An 11,715-nucleotide genomic window follows, 5' to 3' on the forward strand; every position below is an offset into this window, starting at 1 on the left:
ACCCCACAATTCCATGCTGTATTCAATTCTTCTACATTCTCTAATAGTGTAGACTTCTTGTAAATTAAGTGTTAAAAATAATGTAACACTTGAGATAGCCCAAAACCGTGTTGGATGGAGAAGAGTCGTAGATGGCCTATGCTCCACTGGGAGCGACGGGCCTAAGTAAGTAAGTGAGAGAGTAAGGGTCCATTTGGTTTCATTTTACGCTCTCAAGAGTTAAAGATCTGTAAGGGTCCAACTCTCATCAACCTGGAACCCCCTCAAGGACCACTGGTGGTCCCCGGAACACTGATTGAAAACCCACTGCATTAAAGGATGTGCATCACTGACTTTCAAACCTGGCCTTAAAAAGCATTAGATGGAGATAGATATTAAATCCCCCTGAAAGAATTGCGGCACTCCATCCCAATCCCTTGAAATGAGGGGTGTACCTCCACAATCCACATGCGTTACACCCCCCTAAAGTGAGGCCCTTCACTGTCAGGTGAAAAGAAGATGGTGGCTTGACGGCCCGGTTATCGGAGGAGACTCGAGGCTATCTTCACCCTCGCAATGACTTATTGTGGGGGTTAGCAGAGATGGAGCACTTGTAGAGAGGCAGCGGAACTGGGAATTGGCTTAATTATCAAATTGGGATATGAAGGGGAAGCATAGTCCTTTCATAATTTGCCTGCCCTGAGATTTCTTTGTGATTGCAAATTACAAAGAAGAAGTACACAATTTTTCCTTTTTTAATTGTACCTCTGTGCCGTTTACAATTTTGACGAATACGAAGTATTCAAACTAAATTCAGCAATCAGTTGCGTGAAGCTGAAAGCTAGGACTTCTAGCTGGACCCTGAATCACTAGTGAAACAAATTAACTTAGGCAGTGTCAGGGTACTGAACTTCCCCTGTGGGATCAAGTAGGTCTGATGTTTTTAAGGCATGGGGTTAAGTCAAATCATGTGCAATGCTTGTGTGGTTATTAGGTTAATGTAATACATTATATACAGGTGCTTCTCAAAACATTTGAATATCGTGGTGAAAATGTAATATGTTCTAAAATAGATTAATTGTGCATAAAGTGAAATATTTAAAACCTTTTGTTTTAATCTTGATTATGGCATGCAGCTCATGAAAATAAAAAAAATCCCATCTCAAAATATTAGAATATTTCATGAGACCGCTAAAAAAACATTTATAATACAGAAATGTTGACCATCTGAAAAGTATGTTAATTTATGCACTAATTTATGCACATCAATGGGGCGTGGCATGGAGGTGATAGCAGCTTTAAACTCATTTGTATTGTTGAGTCTAGTGTCTCACACCTTCCTATAGTTGACAATACAACCTAGATTCTCTGTGGGGTTCAGGTCAGGCCAGTTGGCTGGTCAGTTAAGCACAGTAATACCATGGTCATACTCATATACACCAATTACTAGTCATTTTGGCACTGTGGGCAGGTTTTAAATATGTATGCGCAATTGATCTAGAATATATGAAAGTTTCACATTTCAAATTATATTACGGACGAAAATGAACTTTTCCACGATATTCTCATTTTTTGAGTGGTGCAACCACTCCAAGGAACAGCAATGTCCGTGACGTCCAACTATGTGTGTGACGTTTGTGTGTGACTTTAATGAGCACCAGTACCAATGAGTACCAAAAGTAAGCGCTGTTGTGCCAGAAACAGAGAGAGAGAGATAGTGCTGCACTGTTGCCTGCTAATGAGAGAGAGAGAGAGGGGGGGGGATTTGCACCACTCAGTTCACACGGGTGTGATATTTTTAGAAGCACCTGTATATAAGTAAAGCAGTCTTCTGCAAAAGGCTTCACTCTGCCCAACCCGTGGAAAGTGTTCTGTGCACTCATGTTAGATGATCATGTTTAGCTACTTATTTAATCATGCAACTTTAAAAACCTGATTAATTCCTCCCTCTTTCTACGCCATGTCTATCGAGATTGCAGTAATAACTATTTGTACAATTTGTGCTATTTTTATTTGCTGTGTGTGCCGTGTATGAATTTATACACGAGCCTATCTCCTGTTTCTGTAGCGCGAGGCAGCTTGATGTACAAGTACACCCCCTGGACATGACGCTAGTATGGCGCAGGGACTAACCCTTGATGCTGAGTGTCAAGCAGGGAGGCACTGGCTCCCATTTTTAGAGTCTTTGGTATGACCCGGCCAAGGATTGAACCCCGACCTCCCAGTCTCAGGGCGGACACTCTAACCACAAGGCCACTGAGCTGGTATTTGGTGAGTACTGGGACCTAAACGGTAACTTATTGAGGGACACTATAAATTGCAATGAATGTGGCCTAAATTGTTAAATGCTGTAAGTGCCTTACACTCGTACCCCCGACTGAACCTGATTAGCTGTTACTAGCCTGCCTGTCTTGCCTGGATGATGTTTGCGACCATGAGCTGATTTGTATACTGATTATATTGTATTTTTGTCTTCTTGCGTGTGTGGTTGTTTGTTGTGTTAAAAAGAAAACTTCTAAAATATAACAAACAGAACGTTAAAAAATAAATGCCGTTTTAATGTGAAAACTAGAAAAAGTGCCCTTCTGGGCACAGGTCTCCACCAGGAGGATAGGAGTGTGTGTGATGTTTGGCAAAATGTTTAGGAGTAATATAAACTTTTTTGTTTTGGTTTTTGCAACAATTTTCTTCATTTTGTTGAGGAAATGCAGAGCCAGATCACTCATAGCATCTCTGAGGATATAATTCTGGATGAGCAGGACAAAACGGGCAACTCCTGAAAACTTTGGAAGGCAATCTTAGCCAATCAGTGTAGAATCAGAGAAATCCAACAGACTCGTATTGATCACATGACTACAGAGATCATGTGTACCGGTTTGCGTGAGATTTGGATGAAATCTGTGCTACTAACATAAACAATGTGTTTTGCAGCAATCGGCCTCATGGTGGCGCTATAACTGGCAGATGTGGAGGGATACAGGGAAAATGTTTTTCCATGGCCTCTAGGGAGTGCGCATACAGTACATAAGTTGTATACAGAACATGCAGTTATAGGTAAAAACAGGAATTGCCCTGTTATAGCACCACCATGAGGCTGATTTGGAGGGGGAAAAAAAATGAGTGGCATGTCGTCTGCCTAGTGGAAATGTGCGTGTATAATTTCACGGAAATTGCACTGAGTTTGTGATTTGTGGCATTTTGTTCGAAACGGACCAATCACGTGAGCTTTGGAAGTCAATCAGGATGGAAGATGGGAAATGATGCAGATCCGTGTTGATCACATGACTATGGAGATAGTGTATACCGAATTGTGTGATGTATGGATAAAATGTGTAATCTACAGAAATGTGTTTTGCCTAAATCGGCCTCATGGTGGCACTATAACAGGCCATTGAGGAATATTTGGGGCAGAGGTTCGTCGTTGGCGTCCAGCGAGTGTGTGTGCAAAGTTTGGCATGGATCGGGCCAACGGTGCCGGAGATTAGCTGGTAACGGACGGACGGACGCACGCACACACACACACAGACGGAGTGCAAAACATACTCTCTCCCCATGCCTTCGGCCTGGTGGAGACAATAAAAAGTCAACTCTGGTTACTCATGGTGTCATTGCCGAGCCTCCTAGCCAGTCCTAAAGCTCATTATAAACCTCCTTCTATGGGGAAGTCAGCCACAGTGCATTAAGAAGGCTTATCTTCAACGGCCTAAGTTGTTGGGTGAGGCTAATCCAAATTTCATTCACAGAGAATGTAAACAGATTTGTAAAGCGTCAACGTCCACCAAATTTCAGCTACCTGTATGCACTCTACGGACCCATCAGTATCCATCCACTGCACATCTTGTGTACACACAAATAAGGCAGTTCTGCACAGTACACAATGAGCTTTGAGCTACCATTCTGCTCTTTGTAGAAGCGGCCCACCTTCACCTTCACAAGTGATTCTTTTCTTTCATACGAGATAAAAGGTGTCGTCAAACAAAGTATGATTTCCCATGATGCACGTCCTTATTGGTTTATTCATGAGTTCTAATAACCGACAAATGTTTAAACTTAACCAGCAAAGATATTTATGGCAGAGTTAAAACAGCAGAGACAGAGAGAATTACATCCATACTAACATTAGGTCAACTATGAGAAAGTGATAATAAGCCTTGACCAGGGACAAAGTGTGTGAATGACGTGAATGACGTTTTGCTTAGTTTGGACATCCTGCTCCTCGTCACGGACTCTTTGCTTTCTCCTGACTTGTTTTCTCAACCTTGTGACGAACAACAGCAACAGTGGTGAAGAAGTTTCCCATGAACAGCATAAGGAAGCAGAGACTAGACATCAGAACCTGCAAAAAGTGTGTGTGTGTGTGTGTGTTGGGGGGGGGGGGGGGGGGGGGGGGGGAGATACAATAGATTAAAACTGTGGTTCCCAAACTTTTCACCCCCATGACCCATAAAAGGAAATTAAGACATTCTCCCAGGACCCAAACTAGTGAAAACAGATATATTTTTACTATTTTCAATACATCTTAAATATTTGTTCTAATGTATGGAAGTTCGATTTTTCCTTTCATTTGTTCATGACATTATTGGGAGAAAAAAAACCTTTGGATTGTGTTATTAATACATTTTTTGAAAATGTTTTGAAATAATGATTAAAGGAGCATTCAGTGATTTGGGTGATTTGGAAAACCCCCCGGTCTGCTCCGGTAACAAGATGTGCACATGCACTCACTAAAGTGGGTGAGTCATGATTGGCGGAAGGCCCCTCTCTATCCTGATTGGATGAAGGCTGGGCCACCTAGCCAAAAACGAAACCTATGTTTTTTTTGACCCCCAGGGGTTAACTGGGGACAGGGAGGAACTTCTTATATGGTCAGCACACTCTATAGTAGGGAGGATTATCACAACGAAACAAAAAAATAAGTGATATTTGAATGAAGTTAAATCACTGAATATACCTTAGGCCAAGAAATATATATATATATATAAAAAGAAAACCCTAATGTAGGAAACAAAAACTAAGAGGACCCATGACAATGTGTAGCCTGGGTTCCAGCCCGATTCAGGCTGGAACCCAGGCTAGACAATGTGTCTGCGCGGCCGCAGACACATTGTCTTGGGGCGCAAGACTGCGCCCCATGGTCCCGACCCACTGTTTGGGAAACAGTGGATTAAAAGTTACAGTGAATTTTCACCTATTATGTTTTCACTGTAATATTCTAGCACTGGTGGTGAATGCATAGGGGAAATAAACAGTGAAAGACAGACCTGCCACTCTGGGCATTCTGGGAGTTGGGCCATTTTGTAGAGGGTCACGGCAATGAAAAGTTGCCAGAACTGCAAGAAAAAAACAAAAACAACAAAAACAAATTATATATATATACACACACACATATATAATATATACTAATCAAGCTAATAATCAAATACACAAATTGATTAATCGATCTGCTATCCATTAATTAACACTGGATTGGAAATTTGTTTGAAAAGCGCCAGCAACAGAGCTGGGGGGACCATAGAGAAGATGGTCAAAGACAGATGCAAGTGGAGAAACTTTATTTCTGGCCTATGCGCCAGCCGGCGTAATGGGGATAAGTAAGTAATTCAATTGCCTTGATGTACAAATTAAACTTAATTAAAGCTCTGGGTCCTATATTCTATGCATGACAATGCATTATTATTCCCCACTGACATAGCACTTTCTAGGGAAGAAGCCATACAATAGTGATTCAACAGATTTGAATACATGACTTGACAGAAAGAGGGGAAAAAAAGAACATGACTACAGCCGAGACTCATGACAGCAACACATCACATACTCACATGACAAAAAAACAGGAAGGGTAAAAGGAAAGTCAGCCCTCGCCACATCCAGGACTGAAATCCCTCTGAAAAACAAAATGAAAAGCAGCTGTAGAATGTTCGTCCCAGAATAGAAATGGTAGGGTATAGTAAATTGTCTGAGGGACCCCGGTCTCAGGTCCGCTAGTATTTCCCTCTACACCAAATCTTTTCAGAAATAGATTTACAAGCTTGTGAGCATGTACAGTAGGGTTCATGATGTTAAGTTTAAAGAAGAGGCTACAAAGGAAGAGAATAAAACTCACCATTGTTCAATTTACATGAACAAAAGGAAAACAAACTAGAAAAAGTGCCCTTCTGGGCACAGGTCTCCACCAGGAGGATAGGAGTGTGTGTGATGTTTGGCAAAATGTTTAGGAGTAATATAAACATGTTTTTTTGTTTGTTTGTTTCTTGCAACAATAATTGTCTTCATTTTGTTGAGATCACTCCGCATCTCTGAGGATATAATTCTGGATGAGCAGGACATGTGCAGCATTTTGTACAAAACAGGCTACTCCTGAAAACTTTGGAAGGCAATCTTAGCTAATCAGTGTAGAATCTGAGAAATCCAACAGGTGTACCGATTTGCGTGAGATTTGGATGAAATCTGTGCGACTAACATAAACAATGTGTTTTGCAGAAATCGGCCTCATGGTGGCGCTATAACCGGCAGATGTGGAGGGATGCAGGGAAAATGTTTTTCCATGGCCTCTAGGGAGTGCGCATACATAAGTTGTATACAGATCGATGCAGTTATAGGTAAAAACAGGAAATGGCCTGTTATAGCGCCACCGTGAGGCTGATTTGGGAAAGAAATAGTGGCATGTCGTCCTCGGCCTAGTGGAAATGTGCGTGTATAATTTAATGGAAATTGGACACTGTTTGTGATTTGTTGCATTTTGTTCGAAACGGACCAATCATGTGAGCTTTGGAAGCCAATCTTAGCCAATCAGGATGGAAGATGGGAAATTGTGCAGATCCATGTTGATCACATGACTATGGAGATAGTGTATACCGAATTGTGTGATGTATGGATAAAATGTGTACGAGTTATCTACAGAAATGTGTTTTGCCTAAATCGGCCTCATGGTGGCGCTATAACAGGCCGTTGAGGAATATTTGGGGCAGAGGTTCGTTGTTGGCATCCAGGGAGTGTGTGTGCAAAGTTTGGCATGGATCGGGCCAGCGGTGCCGGAGATTAGCTGATCACGGACGGACGGACGGACGGAAGGAAGGAAGGAAGGACGGACACACACACACACACACACGGACGGAGTGCAAAACATACTCTCTCCCCATGCCTTCGGCCTGGTGGAGACAATCAGTCTCTCAATTTGACAGTGTACAGTACACTGTACAGTACTCACCCACTGTCAGGTCCATGTTGTGTCTCTCTCCAAGGGCTCGTAGTCTGTACAGGCAGCCACTCTGATAATAACACTGCAGACACTGGACAAAACCTGTGTTTCAAAATAAAAACACATGAAAACCCTAATCAAAAAAACAAATGCACACAAAGTGTGTATGCAAAGAGGAAACTGGAAGAAGAATGATCTTTTAAGACTTGATTTTGAGGATAGGTACATTAAAGCATTATTCCAATTGACTTTACTTTGGTACAAAGAGTAGGCAAGGAACTGGTTCCTGAAAGTCTTGTACGAGGTCCCATCAGGCCTAGGAGGAGGGGGAAAAAAATGTTTTAATCCAGTAGCAAGCGTAAAATTCAAACAGTCTGCCATTGTTTTGTAATAAGAACACACTTAATACAGAGCACGAGACTCTAGGGCAGGGTCTTCAACAATAGCTGAAGCAGGGGCCCTTGTATATTAAACTTATTTCCTTTTTTTATTTTTAGAAAGCCTTCCAAACAACTTAATAGGAGGCTTTCAAAATCAGCTCCTGCTCATATTGAGCCAATTGTCTCACGTATGCATGTCTGTTGACAGATTTGAAACTTGAAGTATTACGGGGACTGTGCATTAGTCCGACTTCCCCTTAGTCCGACTACGGTGTGGCCGGTTAAGACTCACTCCGTGGCCGGTTAAGACTCACCCCGTGGCGTCCACGTGCGGTCATGGTTAGGAGTCGAACTAATGAGTGTCGGACCAGTGTCACGTTACCAGTAGCCTATTCCATCGGTTTTCCTATGGGTTGAACCATTATGTTTTAATGTCTTTCATTATGTTGAGATGCTGGCTTCATAGATTCGTTTGACCGCACTATCAGTGTTGTGTAAATTAAACATACGTTTAGAATACTTGTAGGCCTATAGTGAAAGTGAACTGCTTTTAATCTTACCATGTTAGCATTACTCCAGACAAAAAAGCTGAAATGTAGTGATGGGCGACCCACCAGCCTTTGATTCTACAAGACAAAACATGTCCCATTAAAATATATTATTCTTGCTTACATTCTATGCATTTAACTGATGACATAGTGCCAATGAAAATGGAAAACATACTGTACTGCAGATAACGTACATGGAAAGCGTTTAGTGGAAGATGTAATGAACAGGTAGTTATGAACAATTGTCCCTTATACATGCAAAGTGCTTTAAGCGGATATATTATACTTTGTCATACGACTGTCAATAGTTGCAGTTGAATTAGAATAGTGGTTGAGCTGACCTGGACCCATTGGTGATGAGGATGCTTTCTCGGATCGTCAGTGTGCAATAATACCACACGAGGAGAAAATTTAGGATCGAGTCAACAGACCTATCATTAGGAAACAAAGTGACTGATAAGTATGGAGGAGCTTTTAAGACATTAAAAGCATAATTGTATTATTCTTACCTGTAGCTCACAAAGAAATAGCATATGAATGAGACGAGAAGCAGTAGAATAGTGAGGTACAGCTTGAATTTCTCATATTCATCTTTGTAGGCAAATCTGAGGACATACACATTTCTATTAACCAAATAAATTCTGAAAGCCATTTATTTTGTTTATTTTTGTTCATTTATAGTATACCGTAGACTAATGCTAATTATTTTCATTATTCCATAACTTATGACAGTAATCATTGTTCTCATATTTTCATGTAGCTTATTGGGTCGTGCAGACCAGATAGTAGCATGACGCTTTCTGTCTACTTTCCCGACCTAAAAAAGCAAAGAAAGACAAAAAAAAAAGAAAATGTTTTATGGAGCTTTTACCATTATGCCACTTACTTTGACGACTGGCTGAGAAGAGTTACATTTACATTTCCAAGGACCAGATTAAGATACAGCCTGTAATTTAAGATATTAGATTTGAGACAAAGGCCACATCACACTCAGTAATAGAACATTTTGCAAACTTAAGACAAAGCAAAACAAAACAATTCTTTGTGACAGTCTTTCCAAAGCATTTGAAATCAGCACCCATTTTTCTTGCGGGGAAGGAAAGCCTCCATTTCAAAGAAAACATTTGGTCGTGTCTTTATGTTCTTCTTTATTTCCTCTACTTTTTTGAATTCTTCTTCTTCTCCTTTACTGCATCTGCATTTTTAATGAAAGAGCACACACAGAGTATGTTGATAACATAAAGGCCGGCCACCGATGTTATGGTGTGTGTGTTTTTCAGACACCTACGCAATCTTCACCAACGCAGACATATCCTTCAGTCTTCTGCGTTGACGTGCAATAGTTGAAGAGCAACCGTTCTGCAGCTTGGAGATTTCATCCAATTTCTGCAGATACACCCTGTGGGTCTCCTGGATAACAGAAATGTTAAGAGATTACCTCCATATCCCAATCAATGTTTAGCTTACAGGGCATATTTCATTTATAGGCATCATAACATGGCAACAGGCTGCAGTTTCTTTACAAACCAGGATTAAAAACTACTTTATAAGAGTTACGTGGATTACAACAGTGCACACACACAACTTCCTTACCAGAATAGGGATGCTGGAAGTGAACACTTATCCCTATCCACACACGTATCCTTTTTACTCTGTTTGATACACTATAGTCCTCCTGACCTAGTCTGAACCCGGTTGCATTCTAAGCATACCAACCAAGTTCATATCATCTCAAAGTTAGCTGCATTTGATGTTATAGCGTTTTGACAAGCAATTGTCATGTTGCAAGTTGCACGTTCTGAAATTAAGATCAGATAAACCTTTATTGATTGAGTGTCATAGCAGAAACAAATTTAAAGAGTGAAACACAGGATATGTAGAGGTAAGAGCAGAGTCAAGATCAGGGCCGGATTTACCCTCCCAAGGGCTAGACAACATCTCAGGGCCCCCCTGTGCGGTGCGTTTCGGTGCGTGGAAAAGCTGTGCGGACTGCCTACGGAAATTTTTGGGGGGCATTTTGTTTTAATTTTGCTGTAATTTTGGGGTACCCAGTCCCCCCCCAAAAGAGAGAGGCAGGCAGGCAGGCAGACTAGTCGCTGAATGAATGCAGCATATAGTGCACTAATGCAGTTTTACAGAAAAATATTTCACAATATGCTCTAATTGAAAGAGAGATGAGCAATAAAGTAAGTGTAAAGCCACTAATAGTGCACTAATGCAGTTGCCAGAATGCCAGTTTTACAGCAAAATATTGGGGGTATTTTGTTTTTAATTTGTGTAATTTTGGGGTACCCAGCCCCCCAAAAGAGAGAGAGAGACAGACAGGTCGCTGTGCATGGCAGGCTTTAGGGCTTTCCACAGCTACCCCACAACACGGCATCACTGTCTGCAGTGCAGACAGCAGAGCAGAAGCAATGTTTTAACCATAATACTAAATATACAATAACTAAACATAAATCTCACTTGAATTGGATTGCAATACTTTTTTTTGGGGGGGGGGGGGTCAAGATCCAAACCAAGATACAAAGCCAAGGTAATAATTGTATAGGCTATTTTGTTTAATCTTTGTGAGCCGGGAAAATAAATTCTGCAAAGTGCAAACCACTCATATTTTTGTATCCTTCAGGACTTTGATGAATGGTTGGTGTTGCAACTCTAGATTCAACATATTAAAACAACAGTTGCATCTAGCTCAATGCTTTGTAATTGTTCCCGTTTCAAAGAATTCAACATAACCTAGTTTGTTTAATGGCCTTGAAGTTGAACCTATCCTCTTAATAGTTTTATATTCTGAACAACTAACATTAGGTAACCAACAATAAAAACAGCAAATGACTGCCCGTCTAATGAAACCATTCTTACCTGAAGGTCTTGATACTCTTCTTCGATACTTTTCCATTCCTCCAGGATGTTTGCTAAACCTCCAGACATGTTTCCAATTCCTCAATTGAAAAAGCTATTTTATTTTATTTCCTCCAGTGTCAGGTCCAATAACTTCTATGCCTATACTTCTTCTTTGTAATGCTAGAACGGTTCTTAAAAAACACTAGAGACAATCAGTGCTATGGTGAAATATCAGTTATCAGCTGGGTGGTTCCATCTTAGCCTACCACTTGTTTATGACTGAGTGACCTTTGTACAAATGTGTCTGAGTTTGACAGACTTGGACACATTGTTCTGGCCTATAACTTCATGCATTTGATGTTCTAGCTCATAGACTACAGTGAAAGCAGATCATAATCTTAATCCTACAAAGATTAATCGTAAAAATGTAACATCGTCACATCACCTTTGGCCTGTATGAGTCATTATGATTCAATGTAGACCTACCCTAACCCTATGACACACACAGGTGAAGCCAAGAGAACATTAGTGGGGGGTGTGTATCATTTAGGTATTCAGCTATATAGTCTGTGTCAGCTCCTACAAATAAACCACACCTATATTTAATGTTATTATTACGTTCAGCTGTGTGTGTTTAGTTACCTGTCACAATGAGCTCTGTTGCATATAGTTCCACTGCGTGTATAATAGCACACTCTAGTGGCACTATGGGAGTGGAACACTGGAACTAAATGCCTCTCGGAGCCGGCTACCCTTTTGCAGTTTG

The 11,715-nt window shown here is 40.9% G+C and overlaps 1 protein-coding gene across 1 annotated transcript; it reads right to left on the reverse strand.

Annotated features, from left to right (window-relative positions):
* Window positions 1–3,975: 3,975 nt before the first annotated feature.
* Window positions 3,976–11,498, reverse strand: LOC306932241 (transmembrane protein 120A-A-like). The gene is made up of 12 exons (XM_079513954.1): window positions 10,968–11,498; window positions 9,394–9,515; window positions 9,184–9,300; window positions 8,992–9,051; window positions 8,615–8,710; window positions 8,447–8,536; window positions 8,118–8,183; window positions 7,432–7,493; window positions 7,187–7,279; window positions 5,799–5,863; window positions 5,241–5,309; window positions 3,976–4,315 (listed from the first exon to the last, which is right to left on the reverse strand). The coding sequence occupies exons 1-12, from the start codon at window positions 11,034–11,036 to the stop codon at window positions 4,199–4,201; spliced, it is 1,026 nt and encodes a 341-aa protein (XP_079370080.1). The 5' UTR covers window positions 11,037–11,498; the 3' UTR covers window positions 3,976–4,198.
* Window positions 11,499–11,715: the final 217 nt, after the last annotated feature.

This window comes from Electrona antarctica (genome assembly GCF_951216825.1).
Source record: "Electrona antarctica genome assembly, chromosome: 11".
Lineage (NCBI taxonomy): Eukaryota > Metazoa > Chordata > Actinopteri > Myctophiformes > Myctophidae > Electrona > Electrona antarctica.